This window comes from Artemia franciscana, chromosome 4 (genome assembly GCF_032884065.1).
Source record: "Artemia franciscana chromosome 4, ASM3288406v1, whole genome shotgun sequence".
NCBI classification, from domain to species: Eukaryota; Metazoa; Arthropoda; class Branchiopoda; order Anostraca; family Artemiidae; genus Artemia; species Artemia franciscana.
In genome coordinates, this window is record NC_088866.1 from 62,335,110 (window position 1) to 62,351,629 (window position 16,520).

The window sequence follows — 16,520 nt, forward strand, 5'->3', positions numbered from 1 at the left end:
TTCTCTGATACGCTGAATCTGATGGCGTGATTTTCATTAAGATGCTATGACTTTACGGGGTGTTTCCCCCTGTTTTCTAAAATAAGGCAAACTTTCTCAGACTTGTAACTTTTGATGGGCCAGACTAAACTTAATGAAACTTATATATTTGAAATCAGCATTAAATGTGATTCTTTTAATGTAACTATTGGTATCTATTTCTTAGAGTTTTGGTTACTATTGAGCCGGGTCGCTCCTTACTACAATCGTCACCACGAACTGTTTGAATTTAGAAATGTCCTTACTTTAATTCAACGGCGCTTGTGTTTCAGGAAATGTTGTTAAAGAAAAACAAAAAGTTATGATTTGTGCAAAGAGAGAGGTATTGAGGAGGATGATCTCCCTCTTATGCAGGATAATTCATATCTGTTTTAAGCTTTAGTATTGCTCCTTACTTTTCGAAAGTAAGTAAGTTAATAAGTAAGAAAGTAAGTAAGTACGTTTCATCCCTATTTTGAACTGTTTTACTTTCGTCATGAAAAGGCAGTGTTGTTTTCGAAGTTATGTCCTTACTTTTAGGAGAAAAAATTGGTTCTTTATTTAATTTCCGATTGTTTTTCAAATATTACCAGAAAATCTGCCTTTTTTCTCCATGAAAATTGCTCCTCCGAAGTAAGCTCCTTCTGCGTAAAATTCCCCTTCCTCCAATAAATTTTATTGCTGTTGAGAATTCCCCAAGAAAATTTCTTACAGACAATTTCACTTGGAAAATTCTTTTGAGCCTATTTTCGTGTGGAAAAAAAGAAGTCGTTTTTCAAATCATACCAGAAATCCTCCCTCCGTGAAAAATTTTTTTGAAAATTTTCCCTTCCACTATCTTAATGAAAAATTTCTCCTACGTAAGGTTTTCCCCATGAATCGAAAGTAAGTCAAATAAAACATTTTCGTATAAGAATTCTTGTAAATTTCCCAATGTGTAGTTTCCTTTGGAAAGTCCACCCCGAGAAACTTCCCTCCCACGGACAAATTTACAACTGTAAAAGGAAATTTGAACTAGATCTAAAGACGCTAAGTACCTGTACATTATCAAAAGAACGTATTTCAAGAATCGATTTGGGTACAAAGTTAAAACTTTCAGAGAATATTTAAAAAGAAAGATCATCTAACCAAAAGGCAAGATGTTCACGCTATTACTAAATACCACTTCAACTAATCTTTTTATTGCAACTGTTTGTAGAACTAAGAGCATTGAGATGAAAATTTCAAGAAGTGTATGAACAAACAGGTTATCAAAAGGACATATCAGAAATGTCATAGCAATGGCTATTTGTATTAAATTAAAACTCCGAAAACTTAATGAGAGGGATGTTGAACTGACCAAAAGATACTATTACAACTGTGCCTAAGGGTATTAAGTTAAAATTTTCAAAGATTTTTTTTTGGTGGGGAGAGGTACACTTAATGACAACACGTCATCTGTGTGCACGCTGTCAAAAGGGCGTAACAGCAATATTTTTGGAACAATTGGGAATTTTCACCAATTGTAAGGGGCCCAACCTAAGCACCGTAGAACTGACTTAGTTTTACCGAGAAGCTTGCTTCTTTCAGATAACTGACATCTGACCTTCTAGCTCTTATGAGTCTCACTGTTTCTACCAATCATTATTTGTATAAACTGCAACATTTGGGCTCTTTATACATTTAATTAAAATACTTTAATAAAAATAAAAGAATAGAAAATCTAATGGGAGCTAATTTGTCCGACAGAATTTTGCTTTGGAGACATGCTCCTGTCATTAATGCCATCATCTGTTTGGTGGAAGTTTTGAAAACACTATTTTTCAAAACCTTTTGTTCCATCCGGTCCTCTTAGCTGCCTAATTATAATAGCTTTGGGATTGGAATATGGCTCTTCTCTCTTGTAGTTTGCACCTTTTCTGCACAGTGGCACATACACATTGGTGACAGCGACTTCGTCGTGGTTGTCGACGATTGATTTTTCTATTAAACTGTCTTTTTCTGTCACAACATCTATTTCTCTGCATCTGAAGTGTTATCTCCGACACCCGTTTATAGCACTGGAAGGAGGATCTTTTTCTGAGCTAAGGTTTGATCACGCCCCCGCCAACTATCTGATGATGAGCCTTGGACAGAATTTTGCCGCATTTTTTCTGCAACATTTCTTCTTCGTATTTTCGAGAGGTGCTGCCACTCTCATCCTGAACACCACTAGAAGGATGCTCTTTCCTTTATCTCAACTTTGTACCATACTGCAACCAATCATCTGAAGATGCTTCTTAATCCTGGCTCACTTTTTTTCACCCATGGGCACAATTTCATTGTGGCTTAAATGTAAATTTTCGTTTTGAGCCTCATTTTTGTTGGAATTCTTGTAAAAATTGTGGCCTTTGGTACAATCCAATTTCTTGTTATTTTGAGTTTCCACCGTTTTTCTTCTCGGCTCCATTAGAATTATTTTTTTCAGAGGTATCATTTTGTTTTTCCTTGCTCATATCGTTGATGACTAACATTTTTTTGATACACTTTGTCTTTTCCTTTTTAACAACAGTTAAAATCATTTCTTAATAATATTTCTTAATCAAATATATTAAATAAGATGCTGGAAGTAATTGTCATTCGATTTACGTCTATATTCAAGGTCGTAATATGATTGGGTCAGTATGACTTCAGCCTTTTAGAAGACCAGAAATTATGCAAATTTTCAATCCATTTATTTTAATGTATCCCCCTTACCCATCCATACAAAATTCTATATCTCAACGATTATTGAAATTTGTAGCAAATATAAGCAGCAAGCTAAAATATTAATTTGTATGCAAAAAAAATTCTGAAATATTTCTTTTTATTAACAAATAGAAAAAATAAAGTTAATCAAAGACGAAACAAAAATAATTTTAGAAAAACGTTGTCGAACAAATAAGTTTTCCAATGAAACACAAAAAAGCTGGCAGTAAGCCAAAGACGAGCAAAAGTAAGTTAAAATAACAATAATTTCAACCTAAAACAAACACAATTCATTACTCATTAATAAATGAGATCCAAAACGACAGAAAATACAATGAATGACAAAATCAAACTTAAACTAAAAAAGAAACCTTTACAAACAGAGGTAGGATTAACCATCGACCCCTTCTCCCTCCAAGCCTTCCAAAAACCGGAGTCATTTAAGCTTTGCTAAAACCATGATGTATTTTGAAGTTTTTTCTTTTACAACGTTAATAGAATACTTTCATTACTTCTTTTCAGTTAACTTAGTAATTGTTATGATTTTCTTTCTTTTTCGTTATAAGTTGAGACAAGTAAAAGAACACTGCTTGAAATAAAAACTGTTTTTAATTAAGTGCAAATGACACTCTGTCCGAAGAATGAGAAGGTATTAGCCGGAGGGGGGAAACCTCAGAAGTGGAGGGGGGAAACCGGGGAAGTTGCCCTTTGCGCCGTAACTCACGGGTGCCCCGGCTTAGGAATTGTCCACTGTGATCCAATTTTTTACTTTGATTCAGAGTTTTTGCTTTAATTTGAGTTTGGAGGGGGCAATGTAATTCTTCTTGCCCCGGGCATCACCAACCCTAGGAGCTGCTCTGTCGTTAACCTTACTCTTATTTGTGGTAATTTCTGTTCGTTTTAAGTTTGAGTATATTATCTATTGATAGTGGTTCCTGTTCTTTTGAAGTTTGAATTATTATTTACTTTATTTCTGCTCGTTTTTTGCCTTATGAAGCTCTTTACTTTCATTTGAAAAATTCTTTCGAAAAAAGTTAATTCTTTTAAAATTGAATTCTCGACTTGTCTTAAACTATTAAAGATATGTATGGGTGACTTCGGTATATTCATAAAAAAATGGAAAAAGACGACAAATTTTCCGCTTACCCCCAGATATTGATAAAAACATTTTGCTCCCTCTCCTAAATTTTAGTGAATTGACACCATTAATGGGGAATGTGTTTTTTTTAGATTTTGAATGAAACATAATCCTTTGAAACTGTTTCAGAATGTAGCAGACTTGAAGAAACTCAAATCGGTGGGGATATGTACAGTCAAGGGCGTTCAGATGAATACCAAGAAAAGGCTATGCAATATCAAAGGACTGTCAGAGGCTAAAGTAGACAAGATTAAAGAAGCGTGCTTGAAAGTATTTCAATCTGGATTTGTCACGGCTCGTATTGTCAATGAAAAGAGAAAACAAGTTTTTAAAATATCAACGGGCAGCTCAGAGTTTGAGTGAGTCTTTCTTTACATTTATATCTTTTCTTACCTTTGCTTTTTTACCTCTACGCATTTACCTTTTTTCACATTTACCTTTTCATTTGCCTTTTTTCATTTACATTTACCATATTTTCATTTTCAGGCTTGTCCTTGTGATTATTCTTTAACACTATCCTTTTTAGTAACGGTTAATGCATTGAGCTACTGGATTTGAGTTCATTTAGTAATTAACTCCTTCCCTCAGCCCATCATGCTCAAATCGACATGTAGCCATTTTTTTTTACCAATTCTTTTACCAATCATTCTTTCAATTGGCACATAGAATTGCATATAGTTTTTTTTTCTCTTTTTAATGTAGGCTAATGATGCAGAAAATCAAATGTCCAACTTTTTGGCAGTATTTCTAAGGACCACCATTAGATAACAAAAAGTCATAACTACAGTTTGACAAGATCGACCGAAGTAAGACATATAATCAGTTTTCTTATAAAAATATTTAATATTCTCACGATATCTTCAACAACTACCATCAGTTAAAAGAAAAAGAATTCTAAAGACAAAAAGAAACAAAAGATCTTTAATTTGACAAAATCAATCTTATCGTTTGTATAGATTAAGATAAGATTCAAGATAATGTAAGATTTATTTCAAAAAGCCTTTGACCCAAAGGAACACTAAATATAGCCGAAAAAAAAAAGATCGAGGAACCGAATACAACTTTAAATAATACACACCAAGAAAAGAGAAAAAAATTCAACAGACTCCAACATTTTAACCAACAAACAACAACCATGACAAAATTCAGTTCCTAAAAACAATAACAAGCTATCCCCTAGAACACGATTCACTATGCTTAATCTCTAAACGAAGAAACTTATACGACTGTTTAACGCACATGCGTTAACGCAGACTGTTTAAAGCAATCGCACATGTGTTTCTCTCAGACATCTGCTCAATTAACCAAAACTCACTCCCAGACACTTTTTGAAACATCCATTTCGAAACTCAGACAGCTCTTACCACAAGCATACAAAGTAAAAGAAATGCTCATTCGTATTTCCCGCACATAGGGCAAAAGTAGGGGCCAACCGCCTCTCACATAATTGCAAACTATCCCCTACAGCACCAAATTCTTTAAATCCCCTCTCTTCAACCCAAGTTTAAAATAAACCTCCTCCCCCAACATTCTTTAACTTGGGAGTAAAACATCAAAGACATAGATTGGTCCTTATTGGCTTTCAACTCTTGGATTTCATAGTCATTTAGAGTTTGCTGGACTTCTTTCCATACTGACACGCTTTTATTCATCGGGCCTTTCCCTTCATTTCACATCTTCAAAAGGCCACACATGTCCAGTGCTTTTTTGACCTAATTTGGCCTGAAATTAGCCACAAATATGTGGTGCCAAGCAGTTCAAGAAGACGTAGCGTTCTTTTGAAGATCTATGTGTCTTTGGAAATAAACAGATTTTATGTTTCAACATGGCAAGTGCTGGTAAAATCTGTTACTGTCCTGAGAACTTCATATTTATGAAAGAACCAAAAGGAAAATCTTATAAAAATTCAACTTTTATATATGAAAAGACATAAGATGGGTCCAGGAAGAGAAAAACGTTTTTATTTTTATATACTTGGCACTTTAGATAGAAGGTTTCTCTTCAGATAGAGTCAAAGGTTTCATCATATTACTTCATTCTTACCAATTGTATAAAATATTTACCAAATATTCTATTTTTATCGAAAAATTGATCTTGGCTGGTAAAACAGTCAGTAAGAGCGAGGAAACGGTCAGAAACACTGAGGTGTTCAGTGGAAAAAATTGTGTAAACGACGTAAATTAACCGCTAAGAAAGCTTCAGCTTTGTCAAAAATCTCGTTTCTTCAGTGGCATTTTAGATTCTAAGACAAAGATAATTTGGCAACTGAGACAATCACATAGTACTGGTAAGTAATTGTTGGGAACACATTAATGCTGATTCAAGCTGTTCAGACTAATTTTTTGACCTGTCAATATTCAATTTAATTAGAATATGTATAACATTAAAATGTAGGAAAACACATATCGTACATAAATCTTGGCTTTTTTTTTTATCAACACGTTCGACTATAGTATAGCTCAGGCATAACGTAGAAAAATATATTGGTTGTCGTGGTTATTTTAGAAACGTGTCTAGAAACGTGTTTTTATGTGTGAAAATGCTAGTTTGCTTTGTTTGATCCGAGTAAACCAGTTTTTCTCTCGCATTAGGTTTTAATTAGTTTATTTTTTCGTGAAATTAAATAATAAAACAAGTTTTTCTTAAATGAAAGTAAGGAGCAACATTAAAACTTAAAACGAACAGAAATTACTCCGTATATGAAACGGGCTTTTCCTCCTCAACGCCCCGCTCTTTACGCTAAAGTTTCCAAACTTTATTAAAGTTTTCCAAACTTTATGAAAATTCCCTTAGCATCAATAATAAAAAATGTCACACAAATTTTAAGCTGCATCAGTTTCTGCGATTGAAATAAGATTATCGATCCACCTTAAAAATCAGGTAGAAAATTTCTTTTGGAAAAAATGGAATTTTTGTCATTATTTTTCGTAGAGTGCAAAACTGACTTCCAAAAATTGTGGATCCTCGACGATTTCGTGAAAATGGGGGGGGGCATATCCAATTTGTTTATACAAGGTATTGATCTCGCCATGTAACACTGGAGAATAAATTCTTGTTAGATTAAAAGCAGAGTTTTTCTTGGAGTTTTTCTGGAGAATAAATTCTTGTTAGATTAAAAGCAGAGTTTTTCTTTTTTCTGCTGTATGTGTCCCACACACAAGTTTTTTGTGCAAATATATGTAAAAAAAAAAAATAATCCTCTTTTTAATCATAACACTTCGCGTAATATTAGTTTGAATAGCGCTAGTTTTTTAATAAAACTTAAGATATTAAATGTGGCTCGACTTCGAGAAAAAAAAAATTGCCAAAACTTTATATAAAGTAAGCACAAATACCGCACTTGAGTTGCATCGCAACTAGTTACAGAAACGAGACGTCTCACGTCATCTGGTTTTTCAATCAAATTTACCGGACCGAAAATATGGAATTATTTACCAAATACTTTGGGAAATGCTAATAACCTACCAGAGTTCAAAAGTAAGGTTAAAAGCTTCTTATTGGAAAATATTGAATTGGATCCTAACTTTTTCTACCGATAGTTCTCTATGTTTTGTTTTATTAATTTACGTTTGATTTCTTTTCTTTTCCCTTCTTCTTTTCTTCTCTTATCTTATATTTCTTTTCTTCATGAATGAATGAATACTGTCACCCAGTACGGGCAGTCCTCTCTTAGGGTGTAGTTAGTTTAGAGTATGTGATTTGTTTTTGTTAATAAACGAATTGAGTTGAACTGAACTACTTCATTTTTTGAAATCTCTAAATAGCGCATTTAAAAGTTGAGGCTTTAGGTATTATAAAGATTTGATATTAGCGTTGGTGGAAAGCAAGATGTACACTTTTTAATGGAGCCTTCTAGCCATATGTAATTTCTATAGTGAGATACACTTGCTTGGCTCAAGGATTCAGGTAATGAAAATACAAAAAATAGTGTGGTCTCATGTGAACACTGGGAAACTAACTGACTCAGATTGTAAACTACTCAGGGAAAAACGGTCACTCACTGTATTGCGCACGTTAATTGTTTTCACACGAGTGGTTGTCTTGGATGCTTATAAATTATGTAAATAATATTTACTCTTTATTTAGTAAACTTCTTGGCGGTGGCATAGAAAGTATGGCAATTACGGAAGCGTTTGGTGAATTTCGTTGTGGCAAGACTCAGCTATCTCACACACTTTGTATCACCACTCAACTTCCAAGAGGCAATTACGGTGGTGGAAAGGTTATTTACATCGACACAGAGAACACTTTGTAAGTTTTATAATGTGAATTTTGTTAAAAACCTAAAATATACGGAAAGATGCTATACAGTGCCAAAATTTTAAAGGACAAGATTATCAGGGATTTTTTTTAGAGGGAGGAGGGATCGAAATTTTAAAAACTGAATTTCTTATTTCTACGTTTTTCGTGCAAACCCATATGGTTGGATTGCCTTGTATGATAGTTAGAAGCAAGTTTTACTTGATTCAGTTTGGACTTACTGTCAATTGTCAGATCCTATATAGTAATATTATGGTATACCTGAGTCAATCAATCCCTTAGAGGAACTGCTAGCTGTTAGTCCTTAGTCTTAAAAAAAAGTCTTAGTCTTAGTCCTTAAAAGGTCCTTAGTCCTTAGTCCTTAAAAGGTCCTTAGTCCTTAAAAGTCTTAGTCTTAGTCCTTAAAAAAAAGTTTTGCTTCTAGACTCATGTTTGCTTTTTACTCCCGTAAAAAACAAAACCTATAGAACTTAAATCAATTAAAACAAAAAGAAATAGCTTATAGGAAAGGTATGGAACAATAAATGGCAAAAAAAACACCTTGAATTGCAGAGGAAACGGGGCACAAAGAAATTAGTGCACGCAAGTCTATGTAGGATAAACGGGAAAGATGAATTGAATTCACGCCAGAATTACTTAATTCAATTGAATTTTTCACCCTAGAATGAAGAAGTATTATTTTAGCGTTCGCAAAGACACGTAGGAAGGAGAAAAATATTGAATTTGATGCCAGAACAAATTCAAAGGAGTGAGGCCACATTTATATACATTCAAAGAGCAAAAATTGTATAATTTTTCCCCTGGTGTGGTTGTATCGTTTTTAGTACCTATGACGCAGGTCAAATTACAAAAGATGATAAGTGACTCCAAACAGCTAAAAAAAGGTATGGAACAAGAAACAGCGAAAACCCTAATGAATTGCAAACGGAAGTGTTACTTAAAACTAAGGAATAACACGATAATTATGTTAAAATTTTCAATATAATCTTATCAATGTGAACACTAAAACTAAAGTTATTAACCTCTCCTAACCGTTTTGAGATTTATTATGGTTAGGTAAAATAAGGAATTATTGTACAATAAACTGATCTAAGATTCTTTGATCAGTTTTAGCAACTAGGCCCCCTCCCATGCTAATTTTTTCCGAAGTCACCATATCAAAATTTTTTTGATAGCCATTTTGTTCATCATGGTCGAAAAATCTAATAACTTTGTCTTTGAGTATGACTTAATCCATCACAGTTCCTTGGGAAAGGGCTTCAAGATAATTAACTTTTTCCATTGTTTACATATAGTATTGGTTATTGGGAAGCATACAGACGTTTTCACGAGGGAATTTTTTCTGATGGAGGGAGTCGGTGGACTCCCTGGAAAGATCCATGGAAAGATCTTTCCATTGAGAAATTTTTCATTTTGGAAGATAATTTTCCATGGATTTCCCAGCATAATTCAAAAAACGATCAGAAATATAAAGGAACCAGTTTTTCGACTGAAAGTAAGGAGTAACATTAAAACTTAAATTTCCATGAAGGAGGTGCCGAATCTTCCAGCATAATTTAAAAAACGATCAGAAATTAAATATAAGAGAACAAGTTTTTCAACTGAAAGTAAGGAGTAACATCAAAACTTAAAACGAACAGAAATTATTACGTATATGAAGGGGTTTGCCCCCTCGTTAATGCCTCGCTCTTTACACTAAAGTCTTCTTAGTGCTTTCAAAAGATCTATATATTTAAAAAAAACCTCAGATACGAAATAATTTCTGTTCGTTTTAAGTTTTAATGTTGCTCCTTATTTTCAGTTGAAAAAACTTGTTTTTTTAAATTTAACTCTTTATAAGATGTTGCCTTTTTTATGTAAAAGCTTTTTTTTGTGAAAAGCGTTCCCACACCTGAGAACGAAATGTTTTTAAAGAACGACCTGCTATGTTTTCTGAAAATTGGCCGTGTCAAAAAAAACAAACAAACATTAAATTCTGTACGCTAAAGTAAAACTTTGATCGTTTGGTATGCTTATCCCTTATGTTCAAGTACGTCCCCAGCTGCAGTACCTTAATTGCTGAGATGGGAAAGAGAACAAATCTGCCCTTTCATTTTCAAAAGAGTTGATTGAAACGTTTGATTTTAAAACTTTTATTATATCACTCTTTAGTGAGAGGAACCAATCTTGAAGCAATAAGAAATAATAGCTTCTGTAGTGTACAGAGTGAGGGGTTGAGGGGTAGGGTAGTCAAAGAAGTGGGATGTATGTTGCAAGACTAAGCAATTCCGACATGAAGTAAGATATAAACGTCAGATTCCATAGAGATTTCATGAATTAGCCACGGATTTATGGTGCAATTAGATTTTTTTAATTAAAGGTTTATAGCTTAATTTAAATCATATTTTAAATAACTATTTTGTCAGATTAATTCGGACATCAAGCAGTTTAAGGTCTCGCTATCCATCAATTTTGTTAAAAGAATGTTTGTGAGAAATTAAGATTGATATCTCTTCCTTATTTTGACCCGAGGCTCGGTCATGGTAATAAAGCTTAAAAGAAATTGTGGACCGAACCCCGATAAAAACTGATACCAATTTAGTTTTCAAAACTTTCTGAAAGTAGCCAAAATAATTCTAAAAATCAAACAAACGCCGATTAGTTCATGGCGAGCCACCGATAATTTTTAGGTGGCGCGCCGCTAATATATTTTGGCGCAGCCTTGGGGTTTATGCTGTAGAAGCAGCAGAAATTTCCTAGCTTGGTAGTAAATTTGATATAAAAACCTATAGCAGCATCAATTTGTATTGTGAAATCTTGTGAAGCCATACAAGGTTTGTGTTGCGAGTTGGTACAAAGTTTGTATTGAGAAGTCTTGTGAAGCAACACAAGGTTCATGTTGCTTCCATCAGATTTGTTGTGTAGATTAAGAAAACTACTATTGAAACCTTCTAATTCTTCTAATCTCATAAAACTATGATTTTTATCTTCACCCCGATTGGTCAGTCATTAAAATGCCTGAAAACTTAACAAAGGTCATCTCAGCATCTTAAGCCCTGGGAGTAGTACCTTCCGTACACATTTCCATAAGATGTAGACACCTTTGTCACGAAACTGAAGGGTCCTAAGGGTTTGTTTTCATGGGTGTCTTGTGAATTTACACACAAGAAAATCATTGTTTTTATGAAAATAAATAAATGACATTTTCTCATTTGGCAGTTTTTTCTTTCAAAACATATTCTTCAGTTTCCATTTAATAAGGAGTACACAAGAGGAAGAATTTTAGACACCCGGTTAACGATTTCAACCATTTATTTTATAATGGTATCTTAATTATATTTCCCAGCCTTTCCACTCCTGAGTGCACCATATGGCACTAGATGAAGGTATTAAAATGAACTTAAAAGAGGCAGGTAGAGAGAGGCAGTAACTTTTAACCGAACAACCAAACATGTCTCTGTGATTTGGCAATAACATTGATGTTCTACGAGAAAAAATGGAAAAAGATATGACATGCATATTAACCATATATAGAGTAGAAATGTTCCTTATGGAGGACTCAAAACAGACAGTTGAGGGTTTTAAGGTGTGATAAATCGATTGGGTTTTTTTTTAGAATTTGTATTCCCTGGTATATTGGCCCTCTCTGGGCAAAAGTAATTTCCTATGACACAAATTGGTAGAAAACGTCACTTCACTGTGATCTCTTCCTTGAAAATCTCCACCTTAACAAAAATCCACTGGCCAACTTCAATAATATCTGACGCTATTATATTATAGTATAATAAATAATAATAATAATAATAATAGTAATAATAATAATAATAATAATAATAACAAATTTGCTTTTTGCGAATAACAAAAAACCAAATTTGCTGTTTTTGTAAAACAAGGCTCCTGCGCAGTTTGGGCAAAGCTAAGTCTTAAATTTTTGGCCAAATGTTAAGAAAAAAGAACAAAAAACTAAAATTCCGGTGGAGAAAAATATTGTTTATTTATTTGCATAACAGAAATCCTCTTCATCCAGATAGAAACAGCTATTAGAAAATGATTTTTTTTAAAATTACTCTTACAATATTAAAGAATGTCTTCCTTGCGTCCCGCGGGATTAAAACCGAGAACCTTTAATTGTGTAGTGTGGGACTCGGCCTTATCCAATGTGCATTCACAAGGTAAATAAATAAATGATTCTACAAAGAGCACTAACATACTTTTGATAGAGCACTTATAATGGCAAATTTGTCGTTTAATATTGTTTTCTTTTCTCAAGGGGGGACGATACAGGGGCTAAAAAGTAATGAAAAGTTTACACTAAAGAACTTGATCATCTTATTTCTATTTTTACATAGTTATACTTTTCTTCTTAAAAAGTTTATTTCGTTCTCCAAAAATGTGCGTTATTTTGCCTTATTGTTTTTCTTTTATCGTAAATTCGTTTTCTCTCCTTTCATTGGAACTAAAAAGTCATTTATTTTATATTTTATTGTAAAGAATTGGCCGGTTGACTCGGACCAATAATAATCGAGACTCTGAAAAACGAAAGTTTCGTAACAATAGATACATGGAATGATTTGGCTTATTTTCATGATTCCAAATATGTAAGATACAGTGAGTTTAATGTTACCCATCAAAGGCTACGAGCCTGAGAAAATTTGCCCGATTTTGAAAAAGGGGGGAAAGCTCCCCCAAAAGTTAAGAAGTCTCAAAGAAAATTGTGTCGTCAGATTCAGCGTATCAGAGAGCTCCACTGTATCGTTTGCTAGCATAAAAGGAAACGGATGTGTTTTTTTCTAAGGTTCCTTGTTTTTCCTGGGAATGATCGTAGCGAGCCAATTGTCTTAGAAGATTGTGAGAAGCCTAATTTGAACAGTAACTAAAATTTATAGGGCCCTTTTTAATCGGCCAAAAATTAGAGGCCTATTTCTACTCCCTTTTCTCCCAAAATTCATCCGATCAATATTTCAAATGAATGAGACGTAAAACTTAAATGGAAAGCAAAAAAAATGCCAAAAAGTAATGCGAAAAAGATGAACACCTTAAATTTATTAGATTTGAGTTTCTTTTAATTTCTCTTCTTTTTGTGGTATAGGGTTCTCATCTTTTCTAGTATGTGTTAACTGTTTAATTTACTTTTTTTGTTGCTTTTTATTTTCAAATTTAATGAATTGTTTCGGATGTGAAATCAAAATATATATATACATACATTTAAAAGTATAAATGATATGCCATTCCTAATTGATTCTATTCTTTTGACTTTTTTCTACCCTTGCCTCCCTTTTTCCGTATTTTTTTTTTGCGAATCCAATTCCATTTCCATCTTTATGTTCTACTGCTTCTAGTTCTCATGGACAAAAAAAGGTGCAATTTTTGGTTGAAATGTAGCTACAACAAATTAGATTTAAACAGCAAAAACATTGAGATTAACTTGTGGTGTTACTTGCAGTAACTTTTGGTAAAGTCTAAAATGTCCATGTATATTTTTATATTTCTCTTTTGTTTCTTACAAAACGACTTCATCAGTGTTTTTTTTTTACGTTTCTTGATGTTTTAACCAACGACTTCTTCAAGTTTTGTACACGAGTAATAACACTTAACTCTTGACCTTAGCCGTCCTGACCGTTTGAAAGACATAGCGAGTCATTACAATCTCGATGAAGATGCTGTCCTTGAAAATGTTTTATACGCAAGAGCTTTCACTTCTGAGCATCAATTTGAGCTGCTAGATGAAGTTGCTGGTAAACTTCACGAAGAAGCAGGGATCTTCAAACTTTTGGTAAGTCGGCAAACTTCGTTTAGTTTTAACTATGTTAGGTTTATCTTAGGCAACAACAACACGTATTTTTTAATTGTCTCTTATTGTCTTTTGTTGACCAAGAAGGCATTTGAGGTTTATGAGGATATGGTATCTTAAAATCTGCTATCTTATCTGGAAACCTTAGTGTCGGCTGACAGCCATAAAGACAAAAGATTTCTTGGCGAATTTTCCGAGGGTACTAGCCTTCATCAAAGCTATCTAGAATCTGTGGTTTGAAATCGAAATATGTCTGAAAAGACAATGAAATTGTATGTCCCGTCTGTTGGCAATCTTGTCGATCAAAGCGGGTAGCACCACTGGGAACTCCTAAAGCTTCCCATTTTGCTTGAATTAAACCTTAGAAAGAATATTCTGCTCCGTTTAATCGAAAAACAAAATTCACACTTGGTTGGTTGGTTTAAGATTTGAAAATTTCTAAGAGGCTACGCCCCTATATTTTTGTCCCACCCTTAGATTTTGAAAATACCACTTTCGGGAGTTTTTACCGAATATGTTTTTTTTTGGGGGGGGGGGTAGGGTATTGCCATTGATAAAAATAAAAATCGATAAACCTGCCTCCTTTCCTACATATAAAAATACATTTACACACACCCCCTGGATCTTCTTGAATTGACGTCATTGTGTGCATACTTAATGTATAACTTGTGTGGGTGGTAGTTTCAGCTCGTTCTCGGTTCTTTTAATTTATACTTTTCTGTTAAGTAATCTGTCTTTCAGGCGATTTATCGAGCGTCTCCAAAGCCTAAAAAGTGAATTTTAAGAAGGCACAGCTTTTGGCATACTAATTTTGAGCGGAAACATTAATCTTAATTTATATGATGACTTAAATTGACCTTGAATTCATTTTTATATAATTTGAGTGGCGTCCACCATGCCAGTTACCCGACCAGAGTCTGTGTTCTAGACATAGTACGCCGGTTAATGAGACTTTGTTTTCTTTCTTTTTTTTTGATTGCGCATAAACATCGTACCAGGGATCTGAACTTTCCTCGGGAAGGCACGCGAAGACTTGTATATATGTGATTCTCAAATTATGCATTGCTATAGTGATAGCGTTTTTTTTTTTTTTTTTTTTTTTTTTTTTTTTAGTTTGAAGTGATAAGGGGTATAATCAGTTGTGTTCTCCTTGGATTTGCTGTGATTATCTTTACTGATTCTCTTTTAACCGCATGTTCCATTTGAGATTCGCTTTGATCAGCACTGCCCCATGTGTTTTAACCGCAGATCTTTTTGTGCTTTATTTTTGTACCTCAAACATTTTTCCATACCTTTTTTCTTTGCTGTTTGGGCTTGTTCAAATATGCAACTTAAATTGGATTAAAAAATTTTGGCGTCAATTCTTCCTTCCTATGCATCTTCGTAGACTCGTAAATAACACATTCCTTCATTTCAGGGTGGTAATTAAGAAATTTCCGTTGAATTACGAATTTCTGGTGTGAATTCAAGTCCTTCTTTCTGTCTATCCTTCAGAGACGCTAAACTATCATGTTTCCTCATTCCATTGCAGTTTTGGTTTGTCTGCTAACTCCAGATTTTTGTTGTTTTGGCATCAAAATTTTGGCTTGCAAATCAATGTAATTCCTCGTTTCTACTTCTTCCATGCCTTTTGCTTGAGCTCTGAGGATTCGTTTATCATCTTGTGTAATTTAGCATGTGACAAAAGCGATACGACCAACCCTGGGAAAAATTATGTAATCCTTGCTCTTTAAATATATATAAATGGACGTCGCTCAAATGATAAATGTGTTTCCATGATTAAGGCTACTAGTGAATTTTCTCAAGCTTGTGACCTATCTTGATCGTTCTCCAGGTCGAAATATCTTTGTGTGCTAATTAAAAAAAAAAAAATATAGGGCCTCTTGTGAGAAAAATACATAAATGAACATATAAGTACATACATACACAATTCTTCGCACGAAGAGAGTAGGTTATTTTTTAAATCATAGGCAGCGCAATAGCGCTGCCTAAGCAAAGAGTGACGTGGTGACAATGTATTTACGTTTTTTTTCACCAATACACTCCATATGGAAGGATTTGTCATAGAAACTTCGAAAGAAGCTCATTCTATTTGAAATTGAAAGGTCTAGTGCCCTTTTTAAGAGGAATAAGTGATTTAAGGACAATATAGTCATCATTTCCCAAAACATATCTAATCAAAATTTGAAAACTAATTACGGGATTCTAGGTAGTTCTAGGAATTCTTCAACGGGTGTTTTCTTCTTTTTCCATTTAACTCGAACTGCACTGTTCTAGGTCAAGATATATTGAAAGAAGTGTAGCCTCCCTTGCTCAATGTTAATGATTTGTCTTCTAGTGGAGATGCTGGTACTGGGAATTTGTTTTTAACAAAGCTAAGCACTCAAACCTGAGGTCTCCTAGCAAATTCCTTCGTAGAGACAAAGTGGATACTCCTGCTGAAAAAAGTTTTTCAACAGCTGAATATGGCTATTCACTGTTGTACTTTCGAAAAACTTGCCGCATGTAAGGGTAATCGTCAAGAACACAAAGGTCCCTCCGTTTGTCTCCTAGAAACTGCAAAACCTCTATCTTCACATTGTAAACTGTGGAGTTAAGCTGTGATGAATCGCTTTCATCTTCTGAGAA

The 16,520-nt window shown here is 33.8% G+C and overlaps 1 protein-coding gene across 1 annotated transcript in view; it reads left to right on the forward strand.

The window, feature by feature from the left end:
- Positions 1–16,520, forward strand: part of LOC136026698 (meiotic recombination protein DMC1/LIM15 homolog) — a 44,695-nt gene that overhangs the window by 11,429 nt on the left and 16,746 nt on the right. The window contains exons 3-5 of the mRNA XM_065703448.1: positions 3,992–4,221; positions 7,949–8,113; positions 13,709–13,874. Coding sequence (XP_065559520.1) covers positions 3,992–4,221; positions 7,949–8,113; positions 13,709–13,874 — 561 coding nt within the window. The remainder of the gene's footprint in view (positions 1–3,991; positions 4,222–7,948; positions 8,114–13,708; positions 13,875–16,520) is intronic.